General features: G+C 40.2%; 1 protein-coding gene across 2 annotated transcripts in view; it reads right to left on the bottom strand.

Annotated features, from left to right (window-relative positions):
- Positions 1-20,674, bottom strand: part of THADA (THADA armadillo repeat containing) — a 327,070-nt gene that overhangs the window by 186,569 nt on the left and 119,827 nt on the right. For both annotated transcript variants that reach the window (XM_054024500.1, XM_054024499.1), the window contains one exon: positions 12,929-13,060. In XM_054024500.1, the coding sequence (XP_053880475.1) occupies positions 12,929-13,060 (132 nt within the window). The remainder of the gene's footprint in view (positions 1-12,928; positions 13,061-20,674) is intronic.

Genomic DNA, 20,674 nt, shown 5'->3' with positions numbered 1-20,674 from the left:
AGGCCTCCCATTGTGTGTCTTTCTTTGTAGCTTTTTGGGGTGTTGTTCATAGCACAATATCAGCAGCAAAGCCTAGATCTTCTAGGCATTTGCCATCGACCCATGCTAGACTGGAGTCTGTGTTGATAATACATGTGTTCATTATCCAATCTATGGCAATTCCAAACAACCGTGGAAATAAAATGCTGCCTTCTTTCATGTCAGTTTCCACATTGAACCACTCTGCTATCTGGTTGTTCACCCTTACAGAGCACTTCACATCTCTGTATGTGGCCTTGATGTTGATGACTTTCACTGGGATTCTGTAGGACTGAAGAATATTCCACAATGTATACCTGTGAAGGCTGTCAAATGACTTTTGAAAGTCAGTGATTCTACACAGAATCTAATCCTCATTGGGGAAGCAAGTTGCTGGTTTCTTGAGGCACAAGATATACAGAGTCTGATCCAAAGTTTCATAGTCAATGGGGGATCTCCCCATTGACTTCAATTGGCTTTGGCTCAGGCCTATAAATATGTGGGTACAGTGCTGAGGAGAGAGGGGACTAAAGCTGAAGCAAACTATACACAATCTTGAATTACAATTGTGGGAGCCCTGGTTATTTGTGTATGGCTACTAAAAGAGTAGGGCAATGAGATTCATTTTCAGTTTACTATGTGCAGGTATATCAATCCTACAGTGGTGTCCTTTACCTCCCCAACAATGACTACAACCTGCTTGGCACACAATCTCTTTGATTTTATATGAGAAAGACTTTTCCTGCATTTCTTGTATCCACAAATAATGTACTAGGGACACAAAATAATTTTTGATGTGATCAAATGTATTATGCAACTATAGATTTTGCAAATAATTCTTTTCTCTCCTGTCTTCTCAGGAACTCAATTTTTACTTCATTTATGAATAAAAACGTATCTTCATAAATGATCATAGCTGTGAAACCAACCTAGAGTAAACAGGGGTGAATATTAATTATGATTTAAATGATTTAAAGGGCTCCATATAGAATTTTATATCACCGAAGAACTAATGTATCCGAAGGGAGACAAAGTAAGTCTCAATTTTTTTACCTTCAGTTGCTCATTGCTGGGATTCATTTGCATTATAATTGGTCTGAGTACATTTTGACTTTAATCTGAAATTAGTTGAGGAACATGCAGTATTTACTTTCCATTTTTGTCAATTTTCTTCTTGACAAAGAATAAAGAAAAGTAGGGACTCAATGTCTCAACAGTAGTAACAGTTTATTGTAGCTTACATACTTTACAACTAATACATCAATTTAGTCAAATAAAAAAGGGGTACAACATCAGAGCCAAAGGTAGAAACAGATTAGCTGGAATATAAATGTTTTTCTGCAGTTCTTAGACATGAATATATCCTTGAATTTATGTTAAAAGATTTTTAAGGGACTGGGTTTGGGTTTTTTAATAGTGGCATAAGTTTCTAGTCTCTGTATCTGTAGTAAATAGTTTACTCTCCCAACACAGAACAGCTTGGAAAAGCACAGATGAGTAAGATAAAACATTAGGCAATACTCTTCTCAGAAGCACTTAAAATCATTTATACTGTAGTATACATTAGTAGTACAGAAAGCATGTAGCCAAACTACATAGGCTTTTTCTATTTGTGAAACAGGTCAACAAGTTATACTAAAAGCCCAAGTCTCTCCCAGCTGCACCCCATACTTAAGGGACCCTAGGAAGAAAGTAAATAAGTTTCATATTCCATAGAAGTATTTTCTCTTCAAATTCAGATTTATTACATCATCTGCTGGGATTCTCTATTTCAGTTTCAATCTGTTTGTTGCCTTTGCTATCAAGAAATCCCCAGCAATGTCTCAATGACAACCATAACTTCAAGTAGATTTATTTAGCAATTTGTTGAAGTCACATGGGGTTAACTGTAGATTCGCCTTTTCTTAATATTTGGCTGATACCCTGCTAGAGAAACAAAAATTCTGCCAACTTGAGTTTGTGTAAATGGAAACATGGAGAAAATAAAAGAACACCTGTTATTCAAAACTGCATTTTAATTTTGATAACCTGTAAAAACAAACTACTATTATGCTTCACAAATGCAGAATCATGGGAAGAACTACACAACAACACTTATTACTATACCAATTAGTTAGCAAAACCCACAACAAAGACTGTAGTCAAAACACAATTTTCTGCAGTAATGTCTGTAACCTTTTATTTATGTTTAAAATAACTATATAGGTTAAACAAAATAAATTAAATCTCATTCCTTTGCAAAGATTTTAAGTACTTGAACTGATTGCAGCTGAGGACATGCCAAGATTAATTTTCTTACTGTAACTTACCATTATAATCATGGCAAGTAGGTTAGCAGCCAGAGGGGTTAAGTTCTTCCAAAACTTTTCCCCTAAGGAGGGATAGCTCAGTGGTTTGAGCATTGGCCTGCTAAACCCAGGGTTGAGAGTTCAATCCTTGAGGGGGCCACTTAGGGATCTGGGGAAAAATCAGTACTTGGTCCTGCTAGTGAAGGCAGGGGGCTGGACTCGATGACCTTTCTAGGTCCCTTCCAGTTCTAGGAGATGGGATGGGATACTCAAAAGCTAACACTTAAGAGTAGCAGATTTTTACTAGCCTTTTTTTGATAGTCTTAGTGTATTTGTCACTTTGTTCCATCTCAAATGAACTCCTCATCCTAGGCCCGTCAGAAGAAATATTTATACTATTGTCTAAGAAGGTTTTGCACCAAACAAAAATACATACAAACGTGCTCTCACAATAAGAATTTAGCATAGAAAAACAATACAAATGTAAAAAATCCACATTTTACAACAGGATATATATGATTTTTATATTATGTATCTACGGCTATATATTTTTTTCTATACTTACATCAGGTTATAGGTTTTGAAAGCCCAAACTGCACTCAAGATGATAGTTGCTGTTGTAGTAAAATGACAAATGGGCCCAACGAGCTTCCTTAGCAAGAACTGAATATTTCTAATACTTTTGCATCATTCAGACTCCAAATAATAAAAATAATTCCAGCCAACTACAACTTAAACCAATCATATGGACCAGCTAATATAAGAAAAACAAAAATGGAGGATGTATACATTTTAACACAGAGACTTAGGGACAGACTTCAAATTAACAATAGTAACTCACAACAGTTGTATTAATGTAAAACTGGCTTCAACAAGTGTATTTCCCTTCATATCACGCTGAACATTTATCCCAACAGAAATTTCTGTTGGTTGTTGATAAAATCTCTATCTCATAGCATTGGCAGTTGCAATCAGGCAGGTTTTTGGCAACAAGTTTCCTGTTGGTGCCATAATATGCTAAAATACAGCAAAATGAAAAAGGCTGCAAGGTAGAGCCACATTGTTACACAGCTCTGTGACAATCTACACTGGCCACTTCTCAAAAGAGTACTAGGGTTTGGAGGTGAGAATAGGGTGACCAGATGTCCCGATTTTATGGGCTTTTTTTTTTTTTAAATATAGGCACTTATTACCCCCACTCCCCATCCCGATTTTTCACACTTGCTATCTGGTCACCCTAGGTGAGAAAATCAGTTAAATACTGTACCAGTCAAATACAGGACAAAATAGTTAAGTCAACATAAACAACTGCACATAAGAAAGAAAACAAAATCAGAGAATCTACTATTTTTTTTAAACAAAGTAATAAATAAATAAGGAATATTTTTCCAATTACAATATCTGAGACACCAAAAATGTTTGCAGAAATATTTTTCCTAAATAAAGTTACTAACCAAGTTTTCAATAAAATTATAGAATCTCAAAAAATGTACTGTAGATATCTCAGGACAGGACAAGATCTGCACTAGTTTACTTTTCTCTTTGTGAGATTATGTAGCTTCCTCCTTTTAATGTAGCTGTTGAGTTCAAAAGGAAACTGTGAGTACTTAGCATATCTGAAAATCAAGCCAATTCTATTTAGGTACCTAAAAACAAATTTAGGAGTCTAACTTTAGGCACCTAAATTTGAAAATTTTGACTGTGTACTTTATAGCCTTACAAACACTTTTCATTTTACATTTTGAGTTTGTTGCTCTGTTACTCATTGTGGGCCCCGACCTGGCCCCTCTGGAGTAAATGAGAGTTTTGCCACTAACTTCAATGGGAGCAGTATCAGGCACTTACTGAAAAACAATTTACCATAAGTTACTGATGTTATTGTATGTGAGTGATAATGCTATCTAAGCAATACAAGCTGGCTATGAGGTTAAGTTTTTCTAAATACAAAGACAAAAATGAACCATTTGCTAGTGAAGATTCATAATAATTTCCTTTTAAAAATAATGAAGAGTGTTTATGAAAAGTAACAAAAATTAATATTTAGAGAGCCTTACGGTTCCTTTAGATAAATAAGAGCCATGGCACACTCATTTTCACAGGTGGTCTGAATTAAAAAGTCCATGTGAGTTATGGATGCTCAAAACTTCTGAAAATTGGGCCCAGGGTCACTCCTCCAACAAGTTTACAATTCAAGTGCCCAATCCTGCAAACCCTGACTCACACATTCATATAACCAAGCTTAGATGTAACAAAATAAGTGGTTTACAACAATGGGTTACAGGGATGGTAACACAACAGTTACAATGAGATTATCTGCTTTGTATGGGCATCCTGGAGGCTCCATGGTTTTTAAAAGTAATTTAATGTATTATTCAGAAGTGATAGCTGTTAATCATCATTATGATATCTTTCCCCTTACATGTATGGAATTGAGGTGAACAGAGTGATGAAGACAGGAGAGAAGATAGAGGGAATTTGGGAAGGTGAGTGGTGGGGCTGAGGATAGGTGAAGGAAAAAGCCTGGGAAGGATAGAGAAATTCAGGTGATATAGTGAGACAAAGTTTCAGAGTAGCAGCTGTGTTAGTCTGTATCCGCAAAAAGAACAGGAGTACTTGTGGCACCTCAGAGACTAACAAATTTATTTGAGCACAAGCTTTCGTGGGCTACAGCCCACTTCTTCCTAAGAAGTAGCCCACGAAAGCTTGTGCCACAAGTACTCCTGTTCTTTTTGAGACAAAGTAGTTATATTGGAATGGCATCTATGAGTTAGTGAAGTGAAAAACAACTGGGGAGACAAATCAGTTAACTGCAAGTCAGCACAATTAATACAGTTAGAACATCACTTAGCACAAGAGAGCTGGTCCATGGCTGGGCTCCTAGGCACTACAATAATAATTATGACATACATATTTAATATACCTACAATGTTTAAAAAAACTGTTTTGGGAACAAATTGATTACATAACTTTATGGTGAAGTTATTCAACATCAGAAAAATATTTTACTGATCAGAAAGCCCATTAAGAGGAAATTCATTCTATATACAAACTATCAACAAGGCACAAGTGAAGGTGATTCTATTTAAACTTCAAGTAAACATCAGTCAAGGTAAGCTTTGACTTGTCCTAGCCCATAAACAATTACATTCAGTATTAACTATAATACATTACTATTCATGCTAGTATTTCTACCAGAACTAGAACAAATACGTATTTCAATACACAAGACAATATTTCAGTAATACCGTCATGTTGCTTAAAATAGTTTATCAAATATTGGCTCAGACACACACGAAAGGCTAATTAATCTCTGAACAGCTTTTGATAGGACTCTTGGGAGTGAACCTCCTTTCAGACTGTTAACTGGAAAGAACCAGATCTCTTGTATCAAGCTTGTAGTTCACTCCTAAATTAATAATGTTCAATATACCTACAAAATACTCTGTGCTAGTCTAATTTAGTTTAAAAATAGTTAGCTATTTCCTGTTTACAGTCTATTTTTTGGCTAAGTACAGTTCAGAATGTAGTTAATTTCTGGAATATTAAATAATGCAAGTATACTACAGCTGTAGTTCAAACCACATAGCGTCCATCTATATTACAGGGTTTTGTTTTGGTTTTTCAAAAACCTGAGTTAATTAAGGCCACAAACCTGCAACAAATGTTTGTGGAGTATCCAGACTAATAGGGTGCGATCCTGATAGTTAATCTGGGTCAACTGGAAATTAGTTATCTCAAGTTGGAAAGAGTAGCAGACATACCCTTAATGTGAAAAAGCCCGTCTCTCACACACACTTCATAAAAGGCAAGTTATCAAGCTTTAGTGGAGGGGCTCCACCCCCATCCTCCAGGCAGGCTGCAGACCTGCAATGTAGGCCCTATGCAGTCACTAATCCTGAAGACTCTTAGCACCCTCTTAGTAAAGGTTTCGATTCAGATATGCACAGATCTTGGAGCTATTTTCCCAGGCCCACCTACAAGTACCTCTCTATTTAGGTTCTTATACCATAACTAGGACTTTTCTGACTCAGTCTTCCTCCTCCCGCGCTGGCTTGCAGCTTCCCACCCTGGTTCCCAGTCCCTGTCTCCTTGCCCCACCACTCCGATAACTATCGGTCCCTGTTTTTCTTTCTCTCTCCTGCACCCCTCCACTGCCACATGCCTCCAGTCTCACTTGCATCTCCCTCCCACACACCCCCAGCTCTTTGTTACAAACTACTTCTCCCCATCCCCAGACTAGCATTCCTCTCCTCTGTATTTGAGTCAAGCATCCTCTTCCTTTACACTCTCGCCAAGCTTACTATATTTTATGGTCAAAATCAAAATGTAGGAGAGAATACTTGAACAAAGGTAAAGCAGAAACAAGGACTAGCTGTTCTCTGAATTACACCACACTTTCAAAAATAAAACAGCATGTGTGATTTTCTTTTATGGGGTTTTCCAACCCTTTAAGCTGTTATAATATGTGCTTTAATAGAAAGATCCAATCAAAGATTTCACATGATGTAGCAATGCTGACATTTTAAAATATTAAATTCTTAGCAAGATTTCTGTATTTCTAATTAAACTTTCTCCACAGAATGCATTTCCTTTAATGATTTTTATTACTCATGACTCTGCTTTGAAACCTGCCCTTAAGAGTAGAGGGCTAGATTCTCACCATCATTCCACAGGAACACTGATTTATTCCCACGGAGAATTCAGCCAACAATATTCAGCACTAAGCACTTCATGAATAACGTTGCATTGAGGAGGGCATGGATACAAGCGTCATTCAAATTTGGATCACTTTAACAGCTAAGAATTTTTTTTTTTGAAGTGTTTTCGTTTTATAGTTAAAATGTCACCTCCAGATTACCTCCCTCGTTAATCAAAAACATTCTGAACATTCCTTCATGCTAAAAAGTAATCAGTATGTCAGACATATCTAGCTCTAAAACAACTTCTTTCAAAAATCTTAAAAAGTGAGATGATAAATTGTGAATCAATGCATTCTCTTCCAAACAAAACATCTGGAGGAAAAAAACAAGTACTTTTAATAGAACTGTAGATAGGCAATCAAATGTCCTAGTTTAGCAGGGAGTAGAAAGTATATGTATTACAGGGAGACCGAGATTTGTCCTTGCAGCATTTAATCCTACTCCTATTGTGCAATTCATTTCAGCACGGTCAGAGCGACCTTAACTCTACTCCCACTAGATGGAAAATTCCACTTTAGCTAACTGAAACTGTTCAAAAGCCTAATTAGAAATCTTCCAAGCAAGTACAGTATTGTTAAGGGAGCTGCCTGTTTTCTTGCAAACACACTAAGTACTCAGTTCATTCTCTCAGATCAATAAATGAATGCCACTTTATTGTGTGTAGGGATAAAGATCAGCTACGTTATACTGTTCATTCACTTCCTCTTTCTCTCGCTGCATATATAATATCTATCCGCTATAAAACGTGATGTTAGAGCTCTACGGAACTTGAAATCATATAAAACTATACGATGTATAAAATATAGCAATTATATTTTGTAATTGTATAGGATTGCCAAGTAATTATATACACACACATTCATTCATATATATAGATGAATATATCTACATGGGGAGATTCAGAGGATGACTAACGTATCCTGGTTTAGTATATTATTGATTAACATCCTTTGGTACTATACTTTCGCTTTGATTCTCACTTAGAATTATTTCACAACAATCTTCACTGGCACCTGCAATCTTAAAAGGAATCAGAAATGTTCAGGAAAGAGGTACTTTTACTTTGGCTCATTTGTCCTTGTGCAAGGGGAAAATTTAAAGGAAGGAATTAAAGTATCCTTCCCTAGGTGATTCACCTCTGTAAATCACAGATAATGCACACAGAGGTTGAAATGAACTAATTATCAATGCATCCACAGAAGTGTTTATGTACATTTAAAAAAAAAACAAGTTATATAATGATACGCAATCAAGAATGTCAGGTTGAACACAAAGTGATTTTTTAAAAAGGCTACAGTGTTTTCAGTATAGCTCCAGACAACTGTAAAACGTCAGCACTTTGCTAAGTATCAGACAGGAAATTTACATCTCAAAGCCTGATGAAACTTGCTTTCTGAAAGATGTACCAAGTTTTCTCTAGCCTTAGACCAATTTGTTAAAAGTGTAACTAATTTATTGCCCATGTTCAACAGAAAGAAAATCTTAACAAATCTCTTTGCCCTCCTCACTACTGGTATTACAGACATCCTTGCAGTCAATAGGAGTTAAGGAAGGCAAGTCCCTGGTGATATAGATCTCTTAATGTCTTGAGTTTTTTATTCAAATATATTTTATTTGTTCCATAACATCCCTGTGAAAAGGCTTAATGCTGACAGGTCCAAAAAAATGTTCACAGCAGTTGTTGAGGACAGCAATGCTGAAGCTTTATGTTGCTCACATGTGTTTCTCGCTAAGAATAGCCAATCAGAATGCAGATTGAACATGAAAAACAGAATAGGTAAGCTGAAAAAATAGCATAAATGGATGTTTGACAGGCACTGTTTTCTACTCTAGACCATTTATAAAACTCCAGTGAAGTAGGATATGGTATGAAGGCAGTGGCGTAGCCAGGTTCTAACATCAACAATTGGGGGGAGGGATAGCTCAGAGTTTGAGCATTGGCCTGCTAAACCCAGCGTTGTGAGTTCAATCCTCAAGGGGGGGATTTGGGGATTGGTCCTGCTTTGAGCAGGGGGTTGGACTAGATGACCTCCTGAGGTCTCTTTCAACCCTAAGATACTATCATCTATGATCAGGGGGAGCGAACACACAAAAAAAGGAGCCATCCGACATATCAAATTACTAACTACATACTTTTAAATTCATTACACATATTTATTTTGTACTTAAAATAAAAACACAAGAATGATATTGTTTTACAAGTATGTGTTATTTTGCATTTAAAATATAAAAACAGTTTTACAGTATGACATCTATTTATATTGAATATAAAATCAAAACATAATAAAAACAAGTGTTATTTACTTATTTTATATTTCAAAAGATAAGATCAAAACAATATGATAATCGATGAAGCAACTACAACAGCCTCTTTCATCTAAGCTTCATTCTAGCAAAGTTATCTATTACTTATTATAATCTACTTCAGTAGCCATTTGGCTTTCAATGGAGAGCAAAGCTAACCCAGACAACCTATCTTCACCCATTGCAGAGCGCGGGTAGGACTTTATACGTTCGAGTCGGCTAAAGGATCGTTCTGCAACTGCGCTACTTATTGGCATAATTGCTGCAATAGGGTTACTACAGAGTCTGGATCTATCACTGCGTTTAGCTACCTTATCTATCCATCCCCATACATTTCCCTCTGTCTATCCATCCACCCCTCTATCTATCCATCCATCCATCACCCCATACGCACCCATCTAGCCCCATATACACCCCTTTGTCTATCCATCCATCCACTGATCTCCATACACACCCATCTATGTATCTATCCTCCCTTCTGATTTACCCTTGCAGGAGGCTTTATTGGCATCAGTGGGGATCATGAGTCCCCTGTCTGCAGTCAGGAGCCCTGCTCCCTGACCCCAGCGCAGCTCCCACATAGGGGAGGGGGTTTGCCGTGTCCTTTTGCAACCAATGACAAGCATGTATGTCTGGTATCAGCCCCATAGACCGTAACAATCCCCCCCAGGGGACTTTAGCAAATACATACTTAATCCAGCAATTACAATGGCACTGCGGGTGACTGACATTCCCCTGCTATTTATAAGACTTCCTTTGTTGTGTTGCCCGGTGTCTTCATCGCTGATTATGGGGCAGTAAAGGCTCTAAGTGAGGTGGTAATTCAAGCAGCCTCTGTGAGCTGCATAAAGCACATGGCAGTGGAGAGCCAAGTTAATTCACGGCTGCTCTGGGAGCTGTTGATTTTCTCAGTGGCAGCTGAAGAGGCACAGCTAAGTTTGATTAATCAACCCCAAGCACACCCTTTGTCCCCAGTCCCACACACCCATCCGTCTACCCATCCATCCCCCTATGAACCCCAGGCCTTCAGCGCCTCCCGCAGCGATGCCCCATGCCTGCAACTCCAGAGAAACCAGCCAGGCAGTAAGCTTTCACTGTCTGGTTTTTTTTTGCAAATCCAGCTGGGGCTAATCTCCCCCCCCGAAACGGTAACCTCGAGCCTATTGCAGCAGCACTCAGGGGTTACAAGGGAGTGAAACTTACCGGGCGAGAGAAGAGTTTATGAAATCACAAACTTGAGGGAATGCCTGGGGATGGAGGATGAGGGGGGCCTGCAGAGGAGGAGGAGAGCAGCGGGGGGTGGGTAAGACAGTGGCGAGGGGATGTGAGGGCCAGACATGGGAGATGCTTCCCCCCATGGAACCAATGAATCCAGGACTGGCTCCGGGGAGGGAGGTGAATTCATCTGGGTAATTCCCACCAGGTGCTACGGAGGGGAGGGAATCGCCCATTCCTGTCCTCACCGTCTGTGTCTCCTTACCTCTGCTCCCAGCCCTGGATCTAACCCCCAGAGGCGCTGCAGGAGAGCATGGGCGGCTATTGGGGAGATGTGCCCACTGCACAAGGGAACTGGTGTGGCAGCAACACGTGCTGTTTTGCACCGGGGACCTTTTACCTCTGCAGAAGTTCAGGCTCCAAGCTTGACCCCTCCTCCCACCTGTTTTGCAGAGCGTAATGTTATGCGAACCTTGCAAACCACCCCCCCCCCCGGGCTCTCTTAGTCGCTTTGGAAAATGCATTGGCCAGCAGCGCTGCCCGCTAAACCCCAGGCAGCTCCGGTTTGAGTGCCCAGGTGTGTGAGGAACGCAGAGATTTGGAGGCTGGCTGGCTGGTTAATTCTCTGCCTGGAATAAGTCTAGCCACCCAAGCAGCAGCGGCTGGCAGCACCCAGTGCGAGCCGCGTCCGCAGCCGGCAGCGTGTGTAGCGGCAGCAGCGCTCATATGCCCCAGGCTGAGGTCTAACTAAGCTGCGGGGCGGAGGACACCCAGAAGGTCCAAGCCAAGGAAACACGATGCACGCGGCGGGGTTGTTGTGAAACGAGTCACAACGTTTTTGCAAGCTGCAGAAACAGTGACTGGCTCTAAAACCTCATGATTAACTCACCCTTTTCCCTCCACTCGGCCACACAACATCGGGCTTGGTGCTTTGCGTTTTCTGCCGAGGTGGAATGGGTGGCCTAAAGCGCCACTGTACCCAGTGGGGGAGCAGCTGCTCCCCCTGCTCCCCCCCAGCTATGCTACTGTATGAAGGCAGAATATAGCTTAAATGACCTAACTAATAAATGCACCTCTAGATGGATCTATAGATAAACGTTTGAGATTCCGGAATCATAGAAACATTTTAGATAAACTTCTGTTATTTCAGTTCTTGTTTTTAGAAACAGTATATGGTAAATTGAGTTTATTCCTACAAACGCTGAGCAACGCTGTGGTATACAAGACACTATGCTTTAATGTCATATCTGCTAAGAGAGAAACAGGCAGAGCTACTATTGTTTTCCACTATAAATAACAGCTTAAATAATGATCACAAGACTTGGGGCAGAAACATGTTTAACTTCCTTTACTGCTCTAATAGATTTAATAATGAACTTTCCAAGCTTAAGGAGTAATATTTTGGACTGTAAAATCTATCTTCCCGCAGCTGGTAGGGCATTTAAGCCCTCCTCTGTACTTAAGAACTATTCCCATTTCTTTCCCAACCTCCAGTCCTGTTTTCTTTCACCATATTACCCAAGAGCAAAAAAAGTATTTGAAAACCATAATTCCCTCTCCACATGGAAGCAATTAATTTTTTTAGCATTATGTTTCCCACACCATGCACAGTGGATTAAATATACAACTCCCATCATTTTTTATGGTAAATGAACATCGAAATCCATTCCGCAGGAGTTGAAAACATTCTTCTTAAAGAACAGCAGCATAAGATTTACCCTCCCGATCACAGCATAGTCAATCAAGTTCATCCATCAATTCTAGTGTACAGTCTCTGGTAGTGACCATACCATACATCATGCTTCAGATGAAAGTTAAAAAAAACCCACAATGCAGCTAACCAATTAATTTTGCAATGCTGTACATGAGGGGAAAGTGTCTCTGATCCCTGCAGTGACTGGCATGAGATTTGTTTACCCTAGTCTTTTTCTTAACCCCAGTGAAAATAAAATAGGTATTAATATGTAATCAAGAACTTTGATCTAATATAGTATTAGAGTAACAAAGACCAGGTGTGTGAGATGATAGCTTTTATTGGACCAACTTCTGTTGGTGAAAGACAAGCTTGTGAGCTACACAGAGCTCTTCTTCAGCTGTGTAGCTCACAAGCTTGTCTCTTTCACCAACAGAAGTTAGTCCAATAAAAGATATTGCCTCATACACCTTGTCTCTCTAATATCCTGGGACACAACATGGCTACAAAAACACTGCAAACAACTATTAAAGTAACAGTTTTTTTCATGAGTTATTTCAACTAACTGGTAACTAACACATTTACAAAGCATTTTGAAATATGCTGAAAAGTATATTAAAAAACTATGATTCTCTTCATATGAAAAAAAAAAATCACCAGAGAATGTTTTCTAGTAAGCATAGAAAATTCTTTTGAAATATGTACCTCACCTCATAATAAAAGGAACAAACGGTGCCATGCTGAGAGCTGAATAAGTGCCATCCATTGGAGAAGGATACAGCTTGCCCAGGATCAAAAGCAAAAGAAACAAACTTGGATGGAGCTTCAACTCACCAGTTTCACTAAATGAAAAATTATAAGAGGTATCTGGTTAAAGACATTATCCTTGAACATGTCTGCTAACACCAATAATTGGCCCTGCTATATCAGTAAATGTTGCAAAGTAGAAATTTAAGTAAATTACACATCCTTCTACTATTCCTCTTAAAAAACCCCAAAACCTTTCAACCTTTAAATATAGGGCCCTACACATGATAGGAGTTATTTAATTTCAAATGCATGCATGAGACACCCAGATAGCTCAGTGAATCAATCAAATCCCTTTATTATATATATATATATATATATATATATATATATATATATATATACACATACACATACACACACACACACACCCCCCAACTCCAGGAAAATAAGATGAAGTCCAAAAAAGAAACAGAAGAGGTTGGCAAAAGAGTTGGTGCATTACATTACATACTTATTGTCTAACCTGACTTAAAAAACGGAACAGGTAACACTTCCCAATGAATTGGGAAATTGAGAAAGTTTGATCAATACAATATGAAAGCATGAGAACAAAATAAACCTATCTTCAGATAGGCAGAAAAATTAGCATGTGGTGTCCTGCAGGTTTTACTTTGGAATGCTGTTGTCCATATAGCCCAAGTTAAAAACTAAAGACAACTATAAAGCATATTTTGATATTAAATCCAACAAGCTATTACATGCAAAAGATCAGTTAGATTGTTCAGTGGAAAGGCTTTAAGGCAGGTGTAATCAGTTTTTATATCAATTTAACCATATTGATGTAGAAACCGATACAACTAAATCGGTACAATCAACTAGTACAGATGCAGTTAATGTGCTCATATTGGCATAGTTTATTTCAATACATTTAAGGATTTACAAATTTTAAAACCAGAAGATTTGTGGGCATTGGGAGCATGGTAGATGTAGGTAGGTGTGTATATAAGAGCAGATGGGGAGGAAAGCAGGAGCTGAGGCAAAGGGGGGTCGATAGGCTCCGGGGGCTGGAGAGCAAGAACCATGGCCACAGGAGTGGAACACATTCCCCTCAAGAACACGGAACTGAACCTAGGAGTACCGAGTCTCTACATTTTTCTGCTGTCAGCAAATAGCTGTTAAACCCACTGGAAAACTGTGTGTCAGAGCTACTTCTAGTAGCTGGCCCTCAGAAATGTTAATAGCCTACAAATGCTACAAGTTACTCTGTTAGTTCAAATGGTAGAGGCCTGTGGTACTGATCTAAAGATCCAAATCTAGCTCATGATCCAAGCTGAGGTCAATACAGTTCCACGTGACAGAAATTCTGTTTCTTCAGGTTTATTAAATTAGGAAATTACATGCAAAAAACACATTAAAAAGTATTATTAATGTTCCAAATTCAAATACTTAAAAAAGTTAGGAAATGCCAGAACTAAAGTTGCACATGCAAACTTAATTTGTCTGCTTATACACTATGATTAGGTTTGGAAGAATTCAAGAGTTTTTTTGTTTTTGTTTTTAGCATTTTTCCTCTTTTTAGCTATTTAACTTTTCAGTTGTGTCTCGTGACAATAAACTTTGAGATTCAAAAAGTTAAACCTTTATCCTCACTAAAACATATATTGTCAACATTGTGTGTCAAAATATACGAGGTAAATATCCTTAAATCAAAATCTAGTAAATTCTCAAACAGAATTGTTCTGACTGTACATATTGATCACTATTGATGGAAATTTTTTTCATCAGTTTGTGTGTTTATGGTGAAACTGATGTTTATTGACATTTACCAGTAAAAATAATCCTTCCAAGCCTAATATTATAGTCTTTAATTACATGATCACATACTATTTTTTCTGAGGACCAATGCCTCATTCTGCACAGGCAGGGTCGTGTAATGAAGAGCATTGTTGTCTGTAGGAACCCTGCCCCATCTGTTAAAGAAGCTGGGTGTGTGTGTAGTGAACAAAGCAAGGTATTGTACAAAGACAAAGGATGTTCTCATAACACTGCTCTACAGCCAAAATGCTTCTGAAATAAATGTTCTCAAACTTTACTAATTCTAGGTCACCGAGAACGAAAATGATGCTTCAAATTGTTGATTGGCTCTAGTTTTCAAGATATGCTATTGGGTCAGTATATACGACCCTTGACTTGGGAATGACGGAGGATAAGTGAGTTATAAAGGGAAGGGATCTCAATTTAAACTAGAAATGACTAAAATACATCTTTGACTGGATCTATGAATAAATCTATGACTGGGTTTGGACAGCACTTGCTTTTTAGGCAAAACAATGAATGATGCAATCTGAAGCTGGTATTGCATCATACATGATATGCATTGCATCATGTTATTCCTAGAAGTCATGTAGGATGCAATCATAACGAAGCTTACATCACTCTGCTGAACAAATTGCCCTATATCAGCTCTAGAAATCATACAGTGTCGTGCTCTCTTATTTGTCAGTGTTTGATTTTGCAAAGGGACACATTTCTGTTTAGCCAAAGTGAGCAGAGATGCCTCGTACTTGTGTGAACTGTGCAAATAACTTCTGCTATGTTTGTGGTGAAGTGACTTTTGCATCACAAAAGCACAGTATAACCACTATGGTTAAGAAAGCCTATCACCTTTATTTTGGCTGCAAAATTGGAGATCAGGACAAGAGGTGGGCCCCACACATATGCTGCAACACTTGTGCAACAAATCTTCGCCAATGGTTGAACAAGGAAAGGAAATCTATGCCTTTTGCAGTGCCAATGATTTGGAGACAGCCAACAGATCATACCAGCAATTGTTACTTCTGCATGGTGCCTCCAGTTGGGAAAGGTGTGTCAAAGAAGAAAAAGTGGACTGTGCATTATCCAAACATTCCATCAGCCCAGTACCCCACGGAGAAGGACTGCCAGTTCCTGATGCACCAGAATCATTCTCACTTGAGTCAGACGAGGAAGAGGAAGAGGATAAAACTTCTGGTCCTGAACCATCAATGTCACAGGACCCACGTTTTCTCCCAACCTCCTCCTATGAACCACACCTCATAACACAAGGTGAACTGAATGACCTTGTCAGGGATTTGGAACTACCCAAGAGTAAGGCAGAACTGTTGGGCTCCAGACTACAGCAGTGGAATCTCCTGGCAGATGATGATAGGGTTTCCATGTTCCGTGACCGTCAAAAGGATCTTGTCCCATTCTTCTTCATGGAAGGTGATCTTGTAGCTTGCAACAACATCGATGGTGTGATGACGATCCAGATGAGTGGAGACTGTTCATTAATTCATCGAAGACGAGTCTTAAAGCTGTTTTACTGCATAATGTTTTGCCATCAATTACAGTTGGTCATGCAGTCCATATGAAGGAAACCTATGACAACATGAAACAACTTTTGAGGTGCATAAACTCTGACCAACATCAGTGGCAGCTTTGTGGCGATTTGAAGGTTGTTGCTCTCTTGCTTGGTCTGCAGACTGGATACACAAAGTACTGCTGTTTTCTCTGCAAATGGGATAGTCGTGCAAGAGATTCCCACTACATCAAGAAAGACTGGCCACTCCGACAGTCATTGGAGCCTGGGAGGACAAGTGTTCAGCATCCACTACTAGTTGAATCAAGGAAGATTTTGTTACCACCCTTACACATCAAGCTGGGTCTGATGAAGAACTTTGTCAAGGCCATTGACAAAACACAAGCAGCTTTCAAGTACCTCCGTGGAAAATTTCCAAGGTTAAGTGAAGCTAAGATAAAGGAAGGTGTCTTTGTTGGTCCTCAGATTTGTGAACTTCTTCGAGATGATGCATTTGACCATGCACTGCGTGGCAAGGAAAAGACGGCATGGAAAGCCTTCCAGTTAGTGGCAATAAATTTTCTTGGAAACAACAAGGCAGACAACTATAGGTTGTTGGTGGAAAACCTCCTCAAGGCATACAAAAGCCTTGGTTGCAACCTGTCACTAAAGATACATTTTTTGCACTCTCATCTAGATTTTTTTCCACCGGACTGCGGAGCACTGAGCGACGAGCACAGCGAGCGATTTCACCTGGACATTGCAACAATGGAGAAACGCTATCAAGGTAAATGGAGCCCATCAATGCTTGCAGACTATTGCTGGACAGTGACAAGAGATGCTCCATTTAATGAATACAAGAGACAAGCCAAGAAGCGCCGAGTAGACACTGAAAAGGACTAAACTATGCACATAATTGTTTTTTGCCTTTTGTTTCATAATAAATTTTATTTATATAATGCTTTTGCTGATTTTTAAAGTGTTACATAAACAGGACAGGTGAAATATTATCATGTAAAGCAACCATAAACACATGAAAAGACCTAGGTTTACAATTTATGATTAAAACTCTATCTACACAATATACATAGACATAAAATGTAAAAACTTAAATATCTTAGAAACAGTAGCCAATCAGTTGTTTTAATTGTCATATTTGAATTCAGCACATCAAAATACATAATAAATAGCACATTTTATCTCTGAAGCAGACGATTTCTCAAAAATTGTAGACCAGTGTAATCAAGGCAGCTGAATGCTGCCCTGGAGAACTGGATTCTATCCCTATGTGTGCTACAGAGTTCCCAAGTGATGTTGGGCAAATCACCAAAACCAAAATATTCACAGTTGGACACTAACTGTGTATTCCTCGTTTTTGGGTGCCCAATGTGACACACCCATAGCCACATTTGCAGAATTGCTGAACACTCGTGGCTGCAACTGAAGTTCACCGGAGCTGTGTTTTGAAAAGAAGAAGTTACTCATGTTGTGCAGTAATGATAGTTCTTCAAGATGCGTCCCCCTATTGGTGCTTCACTTTAGGTGCATGCACTCCCCTGCGCTGCCGATCAGAGAATTTCAGTAGCAGTCCATTCCACCCAGGGACACACATCTCCCCACCTGCCATCAGGCTAGCCAGCGTGCACGAGCATTTCTTCCTAAGTTCCTTCCCTAGCACCTCCCTGTTGGTTGGCCAGGTTGTCTGTCAAGATTAAGGCTAAAAGAACAGGAGTACTTGTGGCACCTTAGAGACTAACAAATTTATTAGAGCATAAGCTTTCGTGGGCTACAGCCCACTTCTTCGGATGCATATAAAGTGGAACATATATTGAGGAGATATATATACACACATACAGAGAGCATGAACACATGAGAGTTGTCTTACCAACTCTGAGAGGCCAATTAAGTAAGAGAAAAAAACTTTTGAAGTGATAATCAAGATAGCCCAGTACAGACAGTTTGATAAGAAGTGTGAGAATACTTACAAGGGGAGATAGATTCAATGTTTGTAATGGCTCAGCCATTCCCAGTCCTTATTCAATCCTGAGTTGATGGGAACAGTAGGGGTCCCCCGCTTCTCACAGCGGTGGGGTCCCCCATGCAACCTGCAGTGGCCAGGAGCTGTGGGGAGTCCACCTGCTGCTCCCACCGCCTGGGGCCACAAGGGTACCCCACAGCTCCCTGCCTCCGCAGACAGCAGGGGACCTGCAGCTCCCAGCAGGCGCTGGCTGAAGTCACAGAGGTCTAAATCGCAGCCTTAGTCATGACCTTTCTTTGCGTGTCCTTGATCAGCAGGAGGAAGTGAGCTCAAGTATTTCTGACCACTCTGAGCTCGAACAGGCTGATGTGGAGGCACGTCTCTGCTAGAGACCATTTGTCCTATATTGTGCCACCATTGAGAAGTGCTCCCCAGCCTATGAGTGATGCATTGGTGGTCAGGAGATGGGATGAGGAAGACTAAGCAAACAGGATTCCTGTACAGACGTTTACTGGGTCCATCCACCAGTCTAAGGATTGCTTGACTCTGATGGGCATCGACAGAAGCTTGCCAGTGTTGTCCCAGTTCATCCTGTAAACTGAACCGAACATGCTTGGAGGCATCTCAGGTATAATAGCATGAGCACTTACCAATGTGCCTGTGGCCATGTGCCCCAGAAGCTGAAGGCACTATCTGGCCGAGATTTGGGGGCTGGATTGTACTGTCTCTATCAACAAGGAGAGACTAAGAAATCTGTGATGTGGAAGGAGTGCCCTTGCCTGAATGGAGTCAAGGTCGACTCCTATGAAGTCTAGCCTTTGAACCAGTATTAAGGTCGATTTTTGTCCCTTGATCTGTAGGCCCATATTCAGAAACAGGTCCTGTGTGGTCTGAGTGACTCACTGGGCCTCTGTGCGGGACCATGTCCTGAGAAGGCAATCATCCAGGTAGGGATAAATCATTATGCTCTGAAAATGTAAGTGGGCCGCTCCTACCAAGAGGACCTTGGCCAAACACTCTCAGGGCCGATGACAGGCCGAAAGGGAGTACTCTGTACTGGTCCTGCCCCAGCATGAATCTGAGGCACACCTGTGACTTGGTAGGATAGAAATGTGGAAGTATGAGTCTTGAAGGTTGAAGGCCAAGTACCAATCTCCTTCTTCCAATGCTGGGATGATCATTGATAGGGTGACCATCTTGAATTTCTGCACTTTGACATATCTGTTGAGTGCTCTGAGATCGAGTATGGGTCTCCAACCTCCCTTTTTCTTTTATATCTGGAAGTAATGAGAGTAGAAGCCTTTGCCTCTGAGATGTACGAGCAAATTTTCTACAGCTTCTATGCTCAGGAGATGGTTTGCCTCTTGACATAGCAGATTCTTGTGAGAAGGGTCCCTGAAAAAGGGACGGGGAAGGGTGTTTGGATGGGGAAAGAGAGGAGAAGTGGATGGCATATCCATTCTGGATGATTTCCAACACCCACTTGTCAGAGGTTATACGTTCCCAGGTGCTGCGTAATGGGGTACGGTGGTCTCAGAAAGGAGGAATGGGGCTTCCCAGCATAAGGTGGCGAGGAGAGTGTTCTACAGGCGCCTCAACCAACCCATCAAAACTACCACTTCAAGGTTGAAGACTGAGATGAAGTTGGTTGTGGTTCCAATTGCTTTTCCTTGGGGAAACTTGATTTCTTTCTCTGTGGCTCATAAGATCTCTGTGACAAGTATTGAAGCAAATACTGCAATGACAGGGACTTGAGCAGCAGCTGAAGGCTATATTTTCTCTTGTAGGCTGGTATACATATCCCTAGGGAACGAGGGTTTGCCCAAGAATCCTTCAACATGTGATGAGGCCCATCTGTCTTTCTGGCAAACAGCTTCATCCCCTCAAAGGGCAGGTCATCCACCGCGGTTTGGACATCTTTAGGGAAGCTGGACAACTGCAGCCACAAAGCCCTTCTCATAAGCAGGGCCGTGGAAACTGAACATGCCACTGTGTCTGAAATGTCCAATGCAGACTGGAGAGATGTTTTCGCCATCAGCTGGCCCTCGTTAATTATGCCATAAATTGGTCTTTGTGGGAGTCCAGGAACTGATCAATAAAGGAACCTAGTTTCACATAGTTCTGGTAGTCACATTTGGCCAACAAGACCTGGTAATTAGCCATCTGGAACTGAAGAATGGATGATGAATACACTTTTCTGCCAAACAGGTCCAAGTGTTTCCCATCTCAGTTATACGGGGTGGATTTAAACTGGCATTGGTGGCCCCCTAGAATTAACTGCATCCCCAATAATGGCGGGTGAGAAAATAAAAATTCCATGCCCTTCGCTGGCACATAATACCTTTTGTCAGCCCCCTAGCATGTTGGCGGGACGGATACAGGGGTCTGCCATATAACTCTAGCAGGATC

This window comes from Malaclemys terrapin, chromosome 3, assembly GCF_027887155.1.
Source record: "Malaclemys terrapin pileata isolate rMalTer1 chromosome 3, rMalTer1.hap1, whole genome shotgun sequence".
Classification (NCBI taxonomy): domain Eukaryota; kingdom Metazoa; phylum Chordata; order Testudines; family Emydidae; genus Malaclemys; species Malaclemys terrapin.
This window is presented reverse-complemented; position numbering and strand designations above follow the sequence as displayed.